This window comes from Sinohyriopsis cumingii, chromosome 5, assembly GCF_028554795.1.
Source record: "Sinohyriopsis cumingii isolate HCF-2022 chromosome 5, ASM2855479v2, whole genome shotgun sequence".
NCBI classification, from domain to species: domain Eukaryota; kingdom Metazoa; phylum Mollusca; class Bivalvia; order Unionida; family Unionidae; genus Sinohyriopsis; species Sinohyriopsis cumingii.
Window position 1 is genome coordinate 9,814,451 of NC_142965.1, and position 21,394 is coordinate 9,835,844.

The 21,394-nt window shown below is 33.8% G+C and overlaps 1 protein-coding gene across 1 annotated transcript in view; it reads right to left on the minus strand.

The window, feature by feature from the left end:
• Nucleotides 1–21,394, minus strand: part of LOC149798613 (uncharacterized) — a 163,083-nt gene that overhangs the window by 107,425 nt on the left and 34,264 nt on the right. The window contains exon 3 of the mRNA XM_089956951.1: nt 7,304–7,482. Coding sequence (XP_089813077.1) covers nt 7,304–7,482 — 179 coding nt within the window. The remainder of the gene's footprint in view (nt 1–7,303; nt 7,483–21,394) is intronic.

Consider the following 21,394-nt stretch of genomic DNA (forward strand, 5'->3'; position numbering starts at 1 on the left):
CAACTGCATATCTCAGTTTCAGTATTATAAAGGACTGATATAAAATTGACAGCATATCACATGCTTTATAGTTTCAAAATATTTGCTTTAAGAAACTTTGTACCAGCTTGGCAATCCCAAGACAACACAAAATGAATATCAGAATATGCTATGGCCCTATTGTGCATAAATCGCTTGAAGATGAACATTGATTGAATTCGTCTGTGGCTTGTCCAGACCAATAAAAATTTATTATGCGCTTCAAAGCAGGTAAAAGACAAGCGTGTGTTACAAAAGTCTGCCTATCTGATTACTGCAAGGAAGGTGACATTATTCATTATTGTTCTGAGAACCTATCCAGCTCATCAAGAAACAAGAAACGATCTAAATAATGGAGAAAAGACAGGAATGACTTGTGGTCACTCCGCGATGACACTGGCACACCTTCTTGAAATGCTTATAATATTCAAAATTACTTGTTCATCTGCCAAAACGTTCTTACCCCGAGCGCTTTGGGCGCAAACTGAGTTTTTGTCAAAGGAAAACACAACATTTAGGCAAGATAAGAAATTCTTACTTCTCCTACAGTCCTTGACCAAACTCTTACACTAATAAAATTAGAGTACATGCGTAATGTTGTTAGCCGTGACAACAATCTGCCCGTGTCACGAAACAATATTTGTCAGAAAAGAGTTTTCAGTATACGACTAATTTAGACTTGAAATGGTAACGATAATATTAGAATACACCCAAATGGATCTCACAAATACACTCTTCTGCAAAAGAATTTGTTTGTTGAATTCGCTTTTGGATGATCTCAGGCTAATACACAGTTTCCTTTATGCCTGTATTTCCACAAGGAAAAGTTATACATGTGAGCTTTCTAAAAAAGAAAGCATTACTTTGTTACGAAATTTACGCAGGACTTAATGGACTTTGTAAATTGAATTTCATTGTGTGATAAACACAATACCAGCTTTCAAGTATAGCTGACAGCTACAGAGCTCCACAAAGTGACTGTAAAAATTATCGTCTCCGTCCATTACGCATGCTTGGAAGAGCTATTATTCAAATGCTTTTCACATAAGCAGCAATTAAGTCCGTCAAATACTTTTCACATAAGCAGCAGTTAAGTCCGTCTTTTCCTGGCCAGATATAATACTGCATATTTCAAAGCTGCCGGATGTCAAGTGCCCATTGCAGCAGAAAACGAACTTTATGTCCACGTGGAAGGTGAAATATTTCTTTATTGTAATGACTACTGGTGAACCTCGGCGCTCTGACCGATCCAAATTATGCACGTACTTCGTTATAAAGGAAACAAACACGAGCGACATACAGCGGTTTCAAGGTACTCGAGGAAATCCAAATAGCAAATCTACAGACACAAAGCAAATATGAAACGACCATGAGATCAATGGGCAAACTCAGAAAAGGCAGTTTTCGTTTACGTGATCGGTTATTAATAAAGACATTCTGTATAATAAGAAATAAACTTAGTTGCCTCCAGTAAGCAATATGAATAGGAAATAGTAATTTAGAAGGGATCATCAGATCATGCTGCAAATTCACCTACAGAATGTCTTCCAGAACAGTTAGTTTCCACACGTGTGATCGTTGAGAATGGTCTTATTGTATATAAATTAATAAACTAATTAATCAACGAATGAATTAATCAATCAACGAATCAATCACCGTCTTTCTTGTACCAATTAATTCAACTAACCCATCAGCAATGAATAGTCATGACATCAGTTTGCAAATTCTTTTCTACCTAATATTTTTAAAGTACTGGGTATTCATGCTGTGATTTGCTTGAAATTATTGCAAGGTATATAAAAATTAATTTACAAAATCAATACATTGGTGAATGGATCAATCAATTAATCAATCAAATCAATCAAAAAGTATCTACCTTTTACCAAGTCATGTTAACAATCACCAATAGAGAATTAGACCATTTTCTTACAATATCCATTTCTTCTAAACAAACTTGCCAGAGGCTTCTTAAGCATTGTTCCTGACTTGTGGTTCATTAGCTTTCCAAGTTAGAATTAGATTTTGACAGCAAACTGTGGAAAATCAAGTAATTTGCTTTACAAGTTAGAACAATAGCTTGGCAACAAACGCATCGGAAAATCATGTCAGTAGCTCTGTAAGTTAGAACAATAGCTTCGCAACAAACGAAGTGGAAAATCAAGTCATTTGCTTTCCAAGTTAGAATAATAGCTTGGCAACAAACGCAGTGGAAAATCGAGTCATTTGCTTTGTAAGTTAGTACTATACCTTGGCAAAAAACGCAGTGGAAAATCAAATCATTTGCTTTCTAAGTTAGAACAATAGCTTCGCAACAAACAAATGCAGTGGAAAATCAAGTCATTAGCTGTGTAGGTTAGTACCATAGTTTGGCAACAAACGCAATGGCACATCAAGTATATAGAGAAGCAAGGTATTTATGCAATATCGTTGTCCAGAAAAGAAAACTCGTTTATGTTATACTGTATCCACATTTACTTAACTGGCATTTTTATGACAACACATATTTATTATTATTATTATTATTATTATTATTAGGCGTATTCTGATTTTAAAACGAAAAGCCCCCAGACGAATAGCCTACTTGTGTAAGAAAATGGAAGAGATTAAAAAGGACATGGCGAATTGCTGTCGTTCTTGTAATATCATATAATCAAATACAAAGTGCTAAGAGAGAACACGTACAACAATTGCCATTGTCTACCTTTGAAGATAAATGCAAGTTGTCTTCAGTGCTTATATTGGTTTCGTAAGCTTCTCGTTTCCTTTTTAGGATATAATATCTATAATTCTGACAAAAATATTTATATCTCTGAAATTTAACGATGCAATTTGTGATTTGAACTTTATTAATAGGTTAATAAATATTCCAGAGATAAAATTTCCAGGGATAAAAAAATCAAAATATTTTATTAAATATATTGGAAACAGTGTTATTCCATCAGCCTTAAATACCAAGTGCAAACAAGTGATAGGCAGTGACATTTATCAAATATTATATGAAAACAATTTATAATGACCAGTAACTAAAAACGCAAATAAGAAAGAGTACACACGCACGTCACGTCTAATAAGTAAGAGAAACAAGCAACACGAGATTATGTTTGGGTAGTTATCTTCAGAACTTTACAATATACAATGATATATTTATGGTTTGGAAGATCGGGACGTGATTGAATAGTCACAGTAAAATGATACTGGAGGGTTGATTACATTTAAATTGGTTTTGTCCAAAAGATAAACAGATAAACGGATGAAAAATTCAAGATTAATTTTTAATTGCGGATTTCGCTTTCTATTACATAGTTATATATATATATATATATATATATATATATATATATATATATATATATATATATATATATATATATATATATATATATATATATATATATATAGAGAGAGAGAGAGAGAGAGAGAGAGAGAGAGAGAGAATTAAAAAATATAGATATTTCAAAACTACTAAGCACACATCACCAAACAATGATGCACGAGTGCATATAACACCGTCTCAGTTGCATCATTTTTTGATGTTGTGCGCTTAGTCGTGATGGAATATGGGCTTGTGTGTGCAGGCAAGGCGATGTGTGCCTCGTACCCGCGGCCGAAATTCATTTTCTTTCTCACTCCAGATTACTGTGTATTTTGTCCCTTATGCATGAGAAAGACGAGGGGGAGTCGAAAGTAGAAAGGTTTGCGATGAAATTGTGTATAATATTAAATTCTTTTAGAACACGGGGATTATAAATACTTGTTATCGTTATTTTCATACGATATATATATATATATATATATATATATATATATATATATATATCGGCCTGGCGTCAGGATAATGTGACTGGATAGGACATCATGCTACATCTCTGCGGCATGATGTTCCAGTGCTAGACATCACTATAAACTGCCACATTGCAGACATCGAAGCGATATGACTGACAAATTGTTAAAGCTACGTTAAAAATCCAAATCACATCACAACACACACCCACACACCCACACACACACACACACACACATATATATATATATATATATATATATATATATATATATATATATATATATATATATATATATATATATATATATATATATATATATATATGCCTGAAAAGAGGCTAAGACAAGTTTACCATAAAAGATAGAATGATTAAGTCAGTTTATACCAAATGCATTTGTCATAGGCGATATCATAGTTTGATCTCTATTATTATTATTATTATTGCTGTTGTTGTTATTGTCAATAATTTGGTCACAGGAGTACATGCCATCCGCCTTCTTGTATCATATATTATATGAAAATGTAATACTGCTTAAACATTTCTCATCTAGATGATTGAAATAAATGAAAAATGTCAATAATGAGCTGTATTTGCTTACAGTAAAATATCAGTGATAGTACTGCTTTTGTCTTATGTTACGTTTTTAGGCTCGAATAAACAGTAAGACAAGAAAGAGTGAAAACAACAAGCTTTGAAAAATTTAACAAACTAATTTTTTCCCTGGATAAATACTATAAAAATGAAAAAAATATGAACTTACGGTTTTAGGAATCAAATCCAAAAATAAGCCAAGAATAATCCACGAATAAAATGTTAGAGGTCATAATACTGAAATGTTCTAATGAATTAAAGTTCGAGTCCCGGCTAAGAATCCAAGATGGAAGGTGGTGATGTATTCTGTATCCTGTATTGTGCATTGTGTTGTGGTCTACAGTTCCTTGTAGAAACACAAGTAACACTCCAGTGTTGGAAATCCGAATACAGTTTTTAAGAAATGTCTTTGTTCAAGAATTCTGTATGAGCACAAAAAATATTTCCAGAGAAACGAATTATTCTCTTAGAATCCAAATAATCTGAAGCATAATTAACATATAACTCGAAAACTGGCTACAACAGAAGAAAACGACTTGACATCAAAACATTTTTTAAGCCCAGACTGAGAAATCTCTCTCTAAGCAATGCTTTAAAACTTGAATAATGCGTAAAACAGATGCCTGGATAAGGGTCACGTGATCATGTTTACATATTAAAAAAATCACGTAGCTCCTATATGTCCTTGATAAGAACCAATCATTTTATTCAGAGAATAAAGTTGTTTACTTCACTAAAATGAAACTATTTACAAGTCGAGGGTCACGTATCCAAGACAGCCTCGATCTTAACCTTATTATTCCCACAATAAAATTTTTTTAAAAAGAACTTGTTCACGTGGCTGTTACTAATTTTGAATTAAGGATAAGGAACTAGGTCAGCTTTGTGTTTATCAAAGAAACTGTCACGGTCAAACTATTTTCTGGAGGAAGAAAATTCCAAATCACGTAAACAAGATTATATTGTAATAGCATATAATAGAATAATTTTTTTAAAGCAGACAAACAAATAAAATTAAAATAAATATAAATTTAATCAGATAGACGTAACATTTGTTACCATCAGAATGTCAATGATAGACCTGTATTTGCTTATAATAGAATGTCAGTGATAGCACGATATTTTAATTACAATACAATATTAATGATAGTACTGTATTTGCTTATAACAGAATAGTAGTGATATTACTGTTTTTGCTTACAATAGAACGTCAAAGGATAGTGCTGTTCTTCTTTACAATATGACGTCAATGAATTAGGAGCAAATTGGAAATGAAAATTGGAAGATGTTCCATGCTAAATAAGTCTACTAGAGAAAAAGAGATTAAATACCTTTTGATCAATTCTAGACGATAAATATTATTTTCTCTTTAAATTTCTATTTTATCTAGAATTTTTGGGAAAACACATACGCGTGCGTAGGATTGGAGAAAACCGAACATGTCGAAAGGTGTCACTTTCATATCTAATTCTAATGAAGGTCTTGTTAGGACGGTACGGAACTTTATTTATATAACTTTTCACTTTAGACTGATGCTTTACTTCAGTTTTCTGCCTAAAGTGTATGTCAACTTAGTAAATGTGGACACATTTATTCAACTTAAATTACATATTAATTGTTATTCTATAATATTATACTAAACTAGTTTACCAAAGTCTATTCAGTCTTGGCTATTGCAATGGTCTGCACCATAAAAGACATCAAAAACTTCCAGACAAAAATTATTAATCGCTATGGACTTTTACAATGGGAGCTAGATACTAAACGAGTCAAGAAAAGTGGATATCCTACATTTTCATTACAATTAACAGGATAATGCGAATTTGTTTTCAACACACGCTGCTTTCATTGTGACATCACATCGCGCAACCCACCTTCCAGTTGACCTCGTCCAAAAATGTCCACGTAATTTAATTTTGATTTGGACTTTGTATTTCTCGGGACGTGTAAATCATGACCGTAAAAACGAAACATGTATGTATAAGGATCCAAATAAAGGAATAATCGCCATTTAAAAGTATGTGTAATCAAATTCGGAAAAACCATTTTCGTTACTGAAATAGTCGATTCGGAACACTTACATGACCTGTATGACTTTTACGATAGATTGATACATTAAAACAAATCATAAATATCTTACACCAACAACTAATAATTGTAAAGCAATATAATCTTACATTGACAAATGTAATAAATGTAATGTAATACTATCTTACATTGACAGCTGTAATAATTGTAATGCAACATTATCTTACACCAACAAATATAATAACTGTAAGACAATATCATGTTACACCTATAACTGCAATACTTATAATGTAATATTATCTTCCACCTATAACTATAATAACTGAAATGCAATATTATCTTACATTGACAACTGGAATACTTGTATTGCAATACTAAGTAACACAAATACTTGAATGTTAACTTATCTTTCTCCCTATATGAGATTTTTGCGAGGTCGCGTTCATATATATATATATATATATATATATATATATATATATATATATATATATATATATATATATATGCACGCTAAAGGGCCAATAGACATAATAATCAATAATAAATTGCAGATAACCAAACTATTCTTCTCTCAGCAATAAATGTGGGCACTACATGACAATATAATGGTAATGTCAGAAACCTTGCGGTGTGCGCTTATCAACAATGTACATAAATGTCTTTGAAAAAGCAATTAAAATTCCTTTGAATTTTGCTACATTGACTGACAAAGACAACTGACCTACAACTGACAAAGACAACTAACCTACAACTGACAAGAGGCATACAAAATAATATGTAATGTGTATATGACGATGTGGGTTTGTCAGCGGTGTTTGTGCTTTTATTTCCCAATCGCCGAATAGCATGCACTTGTAAATGTTAAATTGTAAACTTACATATGAAGTAATTGTAACCGTGATAGACTCGGATGATCGGAGAGGCTTCACCTGAGTCTGATGACGTCACAGCTTGAAAGTAGATATCAGATGTGTTGTAAACACATGATCTGAAAGCGGTCTCTGTGACCTTGTAAAGGTCAATAGCTGCTGCCGGTTGCTCTTGCACTTGACGGAATCTATAAAACAATACAGCAAATACAAATTATTATGTCGATCCCTGAAGCTTAGGCCATTAGTTGATAATGGTAGTTTGATCATATGTGCAATAATTAGAGGTTACTGCATTTGTATGGGTAAATATGAACGAGTGGTTTGGATAAAAATACTGCATAACCTTTGGAGTGCAGTATATCGATCCGACAAAACGAGTTCATATTTTCCAATACTTATTCTACCTAAGGCTTAATTATGTAAACAAAAATACACATCAAGAAACAAAGTAACTGAATGTATGCCGTTGTGGACAATGTTGACATGCTAGTGAGTAACGCGCTCAGAATATAACTTTTCCAAACTAAATACACAAGCGCAGAGTGTTTATTGCACAACAACAACATTATTAATGCGCAAATAATTCCGCCCAGATAAATTTGAACTTAATCGCGCGCTAGAATATAACTTTCGAATAAAAATGGCATTTTGGTCTACTTAAAATTGAAATGTGGAGTCATATTGTGAATGAATGCACATTGCAGCAACTTTTCCATTTGATCTGGAAAGAATAGAATTTGGTATTTTTGTCGTTTCTACGAAATTTTTGTCATTATGGACTGGCTTTATCAGACAATTAAACATGAAGTACATCCGATTTCAGCGGCGACAATCCAGCGTGTTGACATCTGCAAGTGTGTTTCTATTCTGTCACTGAATGTTTGAAATCATAATGTTGGAAAAATATGAAGTCTTTAATTGCAATTATCAGAAAGACGCCATGAAATATAATGTTTATTTCATTTTGAGGGCAGTAACGAGGGTATAATTGCACCTGGAATATTGTCGAAATTAACAGCACAATTTCGAAATGTGTAATCAAGCTTGAGAACCCGTAACATGGCTCATATAATTTGGATTTACAGAACTAAGAAAGTACATTTTGAGGAAATTCAGGATGTAAAACTGTAAGTATATTTGTTTGCCATTCTTATTACCAGCTAAAGAAGACAGTATATGCCTTGTCATTTGCATGCTATTTGTAGGAACCCAGCAATTTTATGAAATCTGGCGTCTATCGCCCGCCTAAATCCGAAACATTGCATCAAAAATGTTAACGCGGAATGTAGCAAAGCGGCTGGCATGTGGAAGTCCACGAAACATCTGCTTTAGTTCATTCAGAAATAAATTTAATCAACCAAAACATAAAGCGCCTACTAAGTGAATGTAAATAATTTGTTTACAAATCAAAATTGCTGGCGTCTGCGTCCATTGTTTGTTTACGGTAGAAATTAGTTCCTTTATGAGAGCGATATGAAGTGAGCTTGAGTGCAATATCGTAAAATACTGAACGAATGTGCCGGTGTAAAGTTAGCGGAGAAAAAAATGAGCATATAATAAAGCATATTTCTGAGTTACTGACTGAAGTGTCTATACAACCATGACTTTCTTTGTAATTTAGATGATACGATCGTTAGCTCTTATGTCAATAGAGACCTAATAACTTCAAATTTTATACAGTAAAACACGCAAACAAAAACTATTATGATGATATGTTCGTTTGATTTATAAAGCTAGGCTGGATTTCCCACCCTATCTCATTTTGAAGACTGGTTTGTAAGATTAATCGTAAGTAAAACCTAAGACAACTAGTGTTCATTTTGTAACATACAATTATGCGTGGCTCTAGTGTTCATTCCGTAACATACAATTAGGTGTGGCTCTAGTGTTCATTTCGTATCATACAATTAGGTGTGGCTCTAGTGTTCATTTCGTAACATACTATTAGGTGTGGCTCTAGTGTCCATTTCGTAACATACAATTAGGTGTGGCTCTAGTGTCCATTTCGTAACATACAATTACGTGTGGCTCGTGTCCATTTCGTAACATACAATTACGTGTGGCTCTAGTGTCCATTTCGAAACATACAATTAGGTGTGGCTCTAGTGTTCGTTTCGTAACATACAATTAGGTGTGGCGCTAGTGTCCATTTCGTAACATACAATTAGGTACGGCTCTAGTGTTCATTTCGTAACATACAATTAGGTGTGGCACTACTGTCCATATTGTAATATAACCTGGAAATAGTGTTATCATATTTATTCAAGATGTAATTTGCAATCGGAAACTCCACATCTATAATATGTATTCCTACTGCAATAAATAGTGCACTCAAAATATTAATTTACGTCAAAATTAAATTGACCTACAAAATAATTTTGATATCTATGACTCAACTAAGATCACTAAAGCATTTAAGATGGAAACTGGTGTAAATTTGGCCGTGTTAGCCATACATTATGGAAAATTCACAATGTACCTACAAAATAATACAATAATAACTACATTTTTATGCTTTGTGAAATATCCTCAATGCGAAGCACTTATAATGCTTCTATTCGTCAGACGTTTTGTGATGTTTTAGAAAATCATACTTCTTTGTGAAATATGCTCGATGTAAATCACTTATTATACTTCTTTTTATCCGACGTTTCGTGAAGTATAATCGATATAAATCACATATAATACTTCTTTGCTTGGCGCATCGCAAAAATGTTATACGAAAGTGCTTGCCTATGATTAAGAGAGAGAGAGATGTTGCGAAGCACGGAGAAATTGCATAAAAAGCATTCATGAAATTAGTTGCCCTCAATGTATCCTTATTTTTTATTGTCCAGAATTCATATATATTGATACCAATATAATCCAACAATTAAGACATTTATAATTCGTTTGCTTTAGATACTAAATTTATAGTGTGTACTTAAATTTTGTCCATGGTTGTAAGTTGTCAACAGAATGTATATATATCATTTCAGTTCAAGGCCAGTCTTATTTAAATGAGACTGTGTGTCTCCGTTGGTTTGCTTCAATTTCATTTACGACATAGGTCCAGTAAAAATGTGCATAAATAGGGAATTGATGAACAAATAATTATTTCCCAATTTAGATCAATCCTAAGGGAATCCATTTTGTGATCAGAGTTTACAGTTGTGCTGTGGATGTCAGATATGATTCGAGATGAATTCTTTATTTATAATATTTATTGAAACTATTATTAAAGTGCTAATTGACTTTTGGCTTAATACAATGCGTTGGAATTTTATAAACTCATTCAAAGATATTCTGGACTGCATGGCAGGGTTATATCGGGGCATTCAAGGCTATTTGAATTATTCGGAGCATGGCATAAAATGGACTTGTGACAGGACATTTAGAATTAGTTGACATCACGTTCACACTATTGTGTTTTTTTGGAATTTTCATTTTATATTGTAGAGAAATAAAATGCCTCTTGTTTGTGCTTAATTTTCTGGTTTCACTTTCTTTCCGTTACGTATTTAAAACCCATAGCCTCAACATATTCTAAGCAAGAATCCAATCGAGATGCGAGGAACGGCACCTATCGCCTAGCCCCGTAGACCAACAGCACCCCACCTCAAGGGGCCCCGAGTGGCCGAGTGGTCTAACACCCCTCCTCAATTTCTTAATCCACTAAGATATGATGGAACAAAGTCGAAGGCAAAACCTTCACGTGCAGGAGAATTCGCTTACTAAGCCAAGCAGAATTAAACACTCATCTAAGTCAATAAACCCTTTGGTTTTCAATTCACTACACCCATCCTTCCCTTCTTGCTTTATTATGTTCTTAATATTTACCTTATACAATTCGAGTAATGCAGAAAGTCAAACACGACCAGATCATTAATTTTAAATAATGCCCTACATGGTTTTGTTTTGTATCGCCTCCTAGTTGGGCTCGGAGTTCATTAAGTCCATCAGCAAGTATCCTCGCTAGTCCATGATGTCTTTGTGCGCCTTGTGCGCAAATCGCACGCACAGGGAGTCAGCCAAAGCCACTGCATTCTAATTGCTAATGTGCCATCATTGCAAATAGGTAAAAAGTAATTCCTGTCAGTCAGACCTATTTTTACAAGAGACACATTAGAAATCGGTATACTGTAACCTTTTTCAAAATTTTATATCCTAACAAATGCGTTTAGCCAATTGTTTCTTTACAAACTTTATCTTTGTCATATACGTATTCACTGAACAATCCCAATAATTTTTCATTCACTGAAGATAAATATTAAACAGCATAACAAAATGATCGTATCACGCCCGTAATGATGACTAAGAATGTTGGTGCCTATTTATATTCTTGGTCTGTCTGAATCGGAAACCTTTTTGAAAGATATTCCCATTTGGCTTGTGCTAAAGTCTTATATGCAACAAACTGGATTAAAGATTAATATTGATCAACATCAACGCACTTTCGGAGTTGATTTATATCTAAATCCTAGCATGAAAGCCAGACCGTATCTGTTTCTTACTCCCGAGAGAAAGCGCACAAAGGCAAGGAAACCCATTATTAATCCAACATCGTTGGCGTCCGTTTGTAAAAACAACTAATGAGTTACCGTGTGCGAACTGTGGTCACAACCTATAATGTACTGCCACTCTTTCAAACTCGTACTATCTATTTACATGTTGTGGTATTTTAAAGGCAGAGGCTGAATTCAAAATGTTACAATATTGTCGGTGTGTTCTTGTAATATATTTAGTTTGGCTGTTTGAATATTAGATGACAACCGTTTTAATTCTTGAGGCAGTAATCAGTAAACAAGGCATGTATTGCTGAATTATGAATACATCTGACTCCGATATATTTAAAATTTTAATTTCTAACTCATATGTCATCAGTTACTCCCCCTTTGAACCAACCGTTAATATTAAAGTAGCATTACAGCACGTCATACACTTCCGGAAGGAAGCTGGAGCTTTTGGAATGAATGACTATAGCATATAAAACTGTATAACTTCCCGTGTGTCTCTTGTTCCTCCTGAGGTTTTCCCGGGTTGTTCTTCCACAAATTATACTGACCAAAATGTACATAGACTATCTTGCGCTGACAGATGGTGTTAAACCCCAAACAACAAAACAGTAAAGAACATCAGCCTTTCTTTAAAGAAGATATATCATCATGCAAGACTGTTAATACAAATACCATTCAGTGTAAAACTGTATCCTTCTATAAAAACAAACTTAATAATTAAATTTAAATTTAAAAGAAGGTTTTGATCCATCAACATAATTGCGATTTTATTTGAAGTAGCTTGTCGGAGGCTTGAACTGAAATATTAACTTCAACGTTCAGTTTCATCAATAGCGGATACAAATTAATCTCGATTCACCAAAAATAAATAATTATTGCAACCACGCTTGATTGCAATTATCATGCGGGTTTATCAAACAGTCACGAGATTTACGTAATAAGCCCTTTGTGACGGGGAGATAAGATAACTGGTACTTTGTTTTCTTCAAAGCAGACGTTGCAAGCCATCTGTAAGCCGAGACTATCTCATTAGTATCTAATTGATGGTAAAACAAATTCAGCCCTAGATAAATTTGTCAGTCCGTTTGACGCATTGCATAGTAAGTTTCATTTGAAAACTGGCAGAAAAATCAAGTAATGCAAAATTATCTGCTTCATGCATACAGTCCATGGGAAGACAAGGACAAGCCCCAAAGAACTGTTAATCCCACGTTTGTCTTCCTCAAGAAAGAGATCGACAAATTCTTAGCTAACAGACTGAAATTCACGAGCAAGAAATTCATACATTGATTTGCATGCAAACCTTGGCATCATAAGTGTAGATATTTCGGAATTAATAATAACCTCGTTTGGTTTCCATGGGAATAAAAACTACACGTTTAGAACCCAAAAGACTTTAAGGACAATGATGTATGACAATTATTCCGAGGTGGGGGGTAGCTTGAATATCGAATATCAACACAGTCACCAACTCTAAATTGCATATATATATATATATATATATATATATATATATATATATATATATATATATATATATATATATATATATATATATAACACATGTCTTTTAAAGTGTTGGCATAAAGCAATTTGATATACCAATACTATTGATATATTAAATTTTGATCCGCCCATGGCGCAATAATACGCATACATAAACATTCTTGGAACTGTGTGCCGTTGGGTCTATTCCTCTAGATCAATGATGAATTTCTACTCATTAATACATAGTGAGGTATGAAAATAACTATAAAAAGGAATAATGATCCCCATTTTCTAAATGAATTTAACAGGGTACACAATTTAATCTCAATCCCTTCTTTTTCTGTGTTCCCCTCCCCTCTCTTGCACAAGGGACAAAATATGCAGAAATCTGGAGTGAGAGAGAAAAAGAAATTGGGCTGGATAAAAAACCTTGAAACTGAAATTGCTTCAAGTAACCTACAAGATCGTTCTTCATAACAGTATGTCTACACTTCCCTTGGGACTTACCTAAAGTGTTTATATAATCAATGATGCAAAGTTGCAATTCCCGGTCGACACAGTAAGGTAATGTCTTGGTCATGGGGCACACCTATGTAATGTATTAAGGCTTTCTTGATGTTGTTGTTGTGTCTTAAACCTATTATTAGGTTCTAAAAATTGATTATTATTATTATTATTAATTAATATGAAAATATCCAAAGGCAGCCCCCTTCTCTCTCTCTCTCTCTCTTTCTCTCTCTGTCTCTCTCTATTTCTCTGTCTCTGTCTGTCTGTCTGTCTATGTCTCTGTTTCTCTGTCTGTCTGTCTCTCTCTCTCTCTCTCTGTCTCTCTTTCTCTCTCTCCCTGTTGACCATCGTATCAAAATAAGAGCGAAAATCCATAAAAAGACGACAATAGAGAATTTTCGCTTATATAATACCACAACGTGTCTGGGCCTATGAAGAATGATGGTAAATGTTAAGTCAAACCGACCAAACGGAGTGAGAGAGCGAGAGAGAAATTTATGGTTGGTAATAATGTAAATTAAAGCAGAATAATGACTTAGATCATTTTTAAATATATTAAAATATTGTAATTACATCTTGTTGGTTCGTCGTTTCGCTTACATTCTATTCCACGCTAATTTTCTTGCGCCTGTACGTCAATGCATTGATGAGCGTTCAGTATTCAAGAATCAATGTTTCTAGTACTCTACTTTCTTCATTAAAACCATCTTTCATGTATAAATCAAAAGTGTAACTTATATTAATTTAATCAATGTGAATAAAAATTGAAACTCTAAAATGACAACAATCAACTTATCAATATGAAAAGGTGATTGTGAATAGGCACAAAAATACATAACTACATTTGGAAGCGGACACACTCGGCAGGGATGTGACTTCATTCACCCAGTCAATATACAGTTGCCTCCTCGTTTCCTTTTAATGAAAAATGTATAGATCTCGTGGTATATCATTGATACAACGTACATACTATATATATATATATATATATATATATATATATATATATATATATATATATATATATATATATATATATATATATATATATATATATATATATATGGTACCATGTTTGGCATAAATATTAGCTTCTATGGCATGCACCAATCAGACTTTGCACATGTATATGCAGCTGCTGCTGCTGCTACGTTTTCACTGCATGGCGCAAAGCATTTCTGAAACAATCGATGCTTGTAAATAGCTCCTATCCGGTGACAAGGGTGGCAGAATGGTCTAAAGCGTTCGCCTTTACAGCTCTCCGACATCTTACATCTGTATGCTGATTTGAGTCTTATACTCTGTCAATGTGTGTATGTGAGCATGTTTGCCGGTAGCTTCTAGCAGGCCGGTAGTTCTTACCGGGGCTTTCGTGGGCTGTTATTACACCAGATATACTGGTCTCCTTGTATAGTTTATCATATACTGAAACATGGCGTTAAACCCAAAATAACAACAATAAAAACCACAAGTTCCGAATCTAGGTATGCGGTAGATAGGAGATATATACATCATATAGTTGAGAGATGCATACAACATTAAAGAAAGAACCTCATCGGCGGTCATTCGGCCTTAATATCTATAAGATCCGAGGGATAGTCTTTATGTGGCAATACCCTCTCGATGGCAAGCTTATAGCCCACAGTCTCCATTTGAGACATTCCCATAAATCGCATGCCATCAATAGAAAAGTATTTTCTCCTTATTAGTATGCTTATCGCACGGAGAAAAATACATGTACATCTTACGTTCTTGAAATCGTTGCGACTCTGTGCTTAACCTGAGAGACAGAAAAGAGCAAAAACCAACAAATATTGTAAAATTCAACATATAAATTATTTCCCAAGAATGCAAAGTGAAAATTTAAAACGAACTTATAGCATGGTGAATGAAATATCGAATAGTCATAATAGTTCTATCACAAGTCCAAAAGGATAGAATATTCAGAAGGAATTCCAGCTCTGTTTCAAATGAAGTCCAGTCTATTGTGCTGATGTGCCAACAGCCTTAGCCTCGAATAGTTTTGATATAGTAGCAGTCTTGTTGTAGCACAACGGTATAATCCAAAACGTCTCTAAATGAATCCACAGTAATTCCAATATGTTTACATAGTAATAGAGTTTATGGTCCACAGACACTATGTGAAAAAACTATTTCAATTGGACTAAAACGCAAAGATTATTGAACTGATTCGCTAACAGCAACCAACAGTAAATGAATACTCTCATCCCAATCTTTTATATTATGAAAACAATACGAAAGGATCATATTTTTGCGGAAATATTTCTGAAGCCTCTTGACTTTTGATGTGTTAGGCAGAAGATCTAAGCTGTTGGTTGCCGAATTCATGCATAATTTTCTGGATAATTCCAGACATAAAATTTAATCCTATTACAGACTGGAAAAATCTGAAATATCCAAAAGGTGTATTAAAAAATCTATATCGAAATTTTTACTGTGATTTTTGTTTTAACATTTATCAAAGGAATAGCCTCTGGACATTTTGTGGACTTACACATGATGGTTGACGAGTATTGGTTGCCTGACTTGATTATAGAAAAGGGACCCACACAGTCTACTATTATTCTGCAAAATAGTTCTGCAGGATTAGGTTGCTGGTGAGCCTTAGGTATCTTCTGATTGGGCTTTCAGATCATTCGACAAGTTTGATAATATCAAAAGTAATTAGAAACAATCACTTTAATTTTCGGCCAATAAAATAAAGGATTGAAGATCTTGTGATAAGTCCTAAATGACCAGCCAAAAGAGTTTAATGGGCTAGACTAAGAATTTCCCGTCGATATCACATCGGAATAACAGTTTGATAGATAACTGACCACTCATCACCAGCGGTTTCCTCGGGTGGTCTCTATTTTCTCATTAGAAGCCCATTTTCCACAAAATAACAGTATAGTACTCGTCGCTAGGTACTAACGTATTACTTACTCTTCAAGATACTTCCTTAACCGCATCATAATTATCACTTTGTGAATTGTCGACAACACTACCAATATGTAGACTTTGTAATAATAAAGTTCAATGCTTTCTTGGCCATTGCAATTTTTTAGCCATTTTATCAAAATGAGGAAAATATTTATCCACTTCCTTTTCTTTAAAATGGGGACTAACCTAATATTTCTGGTAACCAAAAACCCTGAACTTCTGTGTAAAGGGAGATGCTTGTCAGTTCTAATTATTTGAATCTGAATTGCATTTCCCTTTCTTCTTTCAGTATTTGCATTTCTATTTGCATTTCCCTTTATTCTTTCGGTCTTTGCATTTCTATTTCCATTTCCCTTTCTTCTTTCAGTCTTTGCATTTCTATTTCCCTTTCCCTTTCTTCTTTCTATCTTTGCATTAATATTTGCATTTCCTTTTCTTCTTTTTGTCTTTGCATTTATATTTGCATTTCCCTTTCTTCTTTCGGTCTTTGCATTGCTATTCGTATTTCTCTCTCCATTTTGCATTTGCATCACTTGCTTCTGGAGCTGAAACTTTGTTAACTCTAAATTACATCTGCTTTCTTAACTGTAATGCTCTTAATTTCCTGTCTAACCAGAAGCAGGCCTACTATTCAAACCCAAAGCACTTTTATCAATAACACCCTTTACCACCAAATAATTAATTAACCAAAATATTCTTTATTTGTTAAAGAAGCTTTCGCTTAAGAAAGATTATAATGTCTAGCAGGCTAAAGCAGTTCATCCTTTCTGAAGGACCCTAACTCTTCCTGGGACCCTAACTCTTCCTTGGTATGATCTAAAACAACGTTCTCCACTTTAGATAACATCATGAAAGTTTGTTGGTTTCTCAAATGTGTGAAATTCAACTGCCAGGGACTAAGAAAATTCCAAACCTAACTAAATTTAAATTTCAAATGCTGCTGTAATTTCTATGAAATATTTTTTAAAAATTCGTATACCAAAACGAGCTTCCCTATTTTTCTGTTTCGACTATATGATATTAAACATAATAACAAAAAGAAAAAAAAAACGACAACCAGCAAGTGTTATAAAATTCAACAAATAATTTATTTCCATTGAATAAAAAGTGAAAACTTAAAAGGAACTTACAGCATTGTAAATGAAATCCCAATTAGTCCTTAATGCCAACGTTGTTTAGATTGTGCTGATGTGCCAATAGTGTTGATCAGTGTTGATATACTAAATAGTTTTGATGTATCACAATGATACAATACAAAACGTCTGTAAAAAAAAAATTCAAGGTAATTTCATAATAGTTACATAGTCCTAAAGTGTATGAGCACATTGAAATTCCAGTGAATAATTGGAATAAGCAAATGTTCTCAAATTATAACTGAACACAACTAAAGCTGATTCTATTTAGAATGACGTTTAAGATAAAAATAATTAATTCTGATAGTCATTACCTTATATAAAAACTGACACAATTTCAGAACCAGGATTAGGGTAAAAACTTCATTTCCAAATCAGTCTAACGTGCCAGCAAGACAGGTCCTATAAAAGACAGCCAATTAGATATCCGGTGATCTAGTTCTCCAAAAGGGAGCAACCAACGACCTAAACTCAAAGCCCATCAAATTGGTCAACAAGATCAATAGGTCATGTAAACATGCTTGCCAAACCAAATGATCTTCTCTTAGAGTACATACCCACAACGGAAACAATTGAACTACATGCATTTATTAAATATCCCTTACAATCAATAATGAAAAAATCAACACACAATATGAATACGCATAACACTCAGTCATGCTACATCAAACCAATAAAGAGCAGGTCTTGAAATTTTAATAGACCGATAATTTACTCAAAATCTCAAAATAAGATATCTCCTCAGCTTTTCATAATACTTTGCAAGAATGTTTCAGCAGATGCTTCGTGCCAATATATAAAAAATATTCCTACTTCATAAAACTTTTGATAGAATGGATTAATAATTTCTTCAAACCTGTTCGCGTCTTTTTTCTTGAAGTTGTATGAATTCCAGACCGGATTCTTCATTACAGTATAATAATAGTATAAAGCCTAACGGTACTAAAACTAAGATCACGCTTGGTTTATTAGGGTTATAAAGATTGTGGCTACTAAGACCAACGTGAGATAAAATATGGTATATCAGTTCTTCTAAAGATTGTGGTTACTAAGATCAACGTGAGATAAAACATGGTATATCAGTTTTTTTTAAGCTTGTGGCTAATAAGACCAACATGAGATAACGCATGGTATATACAAAAAATATTAAAGTTTGTCGCTACTAAGACCAGCGTGAGGTAAGGAATGGTATATGTTTTTTTTAAGCTTGTGGCCACTAATGCAAACATGAGATAACACATGGTGTATCAGGTTGTTTTTAAAGCTTGTGGTTATTAAGACCAATGTGAAAAAATGCATGGTGCATCATTTTTTTTAAAGCTTTTGGCTACTAAGGCCAACATGAGATAATACATGGCATATCAGGGTTTTTTAAGCTTGTGGCTACTAAGACCAACATTAGATAACACATTCTGTATCAGCGTTCAACGTTTGAGATTACAATCTTCATTATGTTATATATGTCATTAAAGGGGGCCCGGATTGGCCAAGTGGTCTAAAGCGCTCACCGTTACAGATTACTGCCATTTCATCTCTGTTTGCGTGGGTTCGGGTCTTGGGCTCGTCCAGTGTGGGTATGTGAGAAAGCTGACCAGTAGCTTCTTGTGGGTCGGTGGTTCTTTCCGGGGGTTTCCCGGGTTCTTCCTTCACCATTTATATTGGCTGCAATGTATAGCCTATCTTGTGCTGAAAATGGCGTTAAACCCTATAACAACAACAATATCATTAAAGGTTTATTGTGACAGAATCAACCAGAGTTGATAGGTATATTCATGGTGACATATCAAAGTTGGCATGACCTGATAATGCTTCAAAATATTGCCCTTACGTGTAATTCAATCAAACAATTAAAAGAAGAAATAATGTTCTTCTTCTTTTTGTTTCGATTTCGACCGTGCACGTAAGTTACAAATATGTTGAGTAGTACTTGTCCAGTATTGTTTGTTCTGTCTGAAATCGTAAACGTCGATAATCGACAGCAGCCTCAGGAATCGCTAGCTCCACAGGGTTTGCAGCTTTATGACAATGCATTTTGCTAGAATAGTATGTACTTTCTGGTCATCATATATATTTTGTTCCACCGAAAAATGGGTACAGTTACTGGGTCTAAACACATATTTTACGAAACAAATCTAAACCTGATGTAATTTGAAATGCACAAATCGTTCATACACAACATACAAGTGCACACTATAAGACTATTGTATTGCAAGTATGGTCTTGATTTGCCATTATCTTCCTCGGGCAAAAAGAGATCCGTTGAATCTTTTGGCTAAGGAACTTTAATTGTTTCAGGTTTATAAAGACTGTACAAAACGATGATTGCAGAGCAAAACGACAAAATATACGGTTCAGAGATTAAAACAAGCTATAGCGATGAGATGGTCTTCAAATAAAATTCCATCAGGCTTTACAATCCAACAGAAACTAGGAATCGATAGAAACAAAGGAAACAGAACTGTTTATATGGTCACCAAGGAATGTATATTCGATACAATTCGTCAATTGAAATGGCCTTCTAAGACAGGCAAACATTAGACTGAGCCGCAATGATAATCATTTAGGCGTATTTATGGTACATCAGATTAGATTTTAGTATTTATCTGCAATCTCTTGCTGAAGTAATTTTAAGCTAATCCGCCAACGATAGACGTAATCTTTCTGGTGCTTTTTATTTCTATCAACAGACACAATTTCTTGAACGCATCACAGTGAAGCATCCCATGAGTCAACTGAAAGTAATCAATGGACAAAATCTCTTCATTCCATAGGTGTGTCATTTATTGGCTCTTGACAACCTAATGTGACCAGCGGATGGAAAATGATTATAGGAAAGCAGAGAAAGGAACAGAAATAACGTAACAGAAAAAATTGATATGAAATATCAATATAAAAAGACTGTTGAAACAATAATTATACTCTCAGTTTGTCATTTCTTGTAACTTGGACAAAATAAATGCTACAGTTTTATAATGAAATGAATATGACATATAAGAGATAGGCATAACTCTGCATTGGACATTATCATTCGAAGAGAGCATCGTATTGGTCCTTCGCTTGCATGTGACAGCTAACACTACTACCCATGTTACATTCTCTCCTAACTCAAAACTGCACATCCACAATCGTGCAGAAAAATATATTCTTGTTTTTACCTTTATCCAAGGAAATTGCAAAAAGCAATGCAAAGCGCAACTGATCTAGCACTGTCATATCCGACTCTATGGCCTTAAACAGAGTATATAAAAGGAGAGAAACCCAACAAGCTTTATAAAATTCAACAAATAATTTATGTCTCTAGAATAGAAAGTGAAAATGTAAAACGAGCTTACGGTATTGCGAATTACATCCGAATAACCTAGGAATGTATAACGCAAGTCCTAATGGTTAAAGTTCTTAATAAACTTTAGTGGTTTTCCAAACTAAATCCAAAGCAGAAAGTGATGATGTTCCTATGATGGGTGTGTTGGAGTTATGTACCATCAGGTTTTTTTGTTTAATCACAATAATACAATCCAATAATATATCAT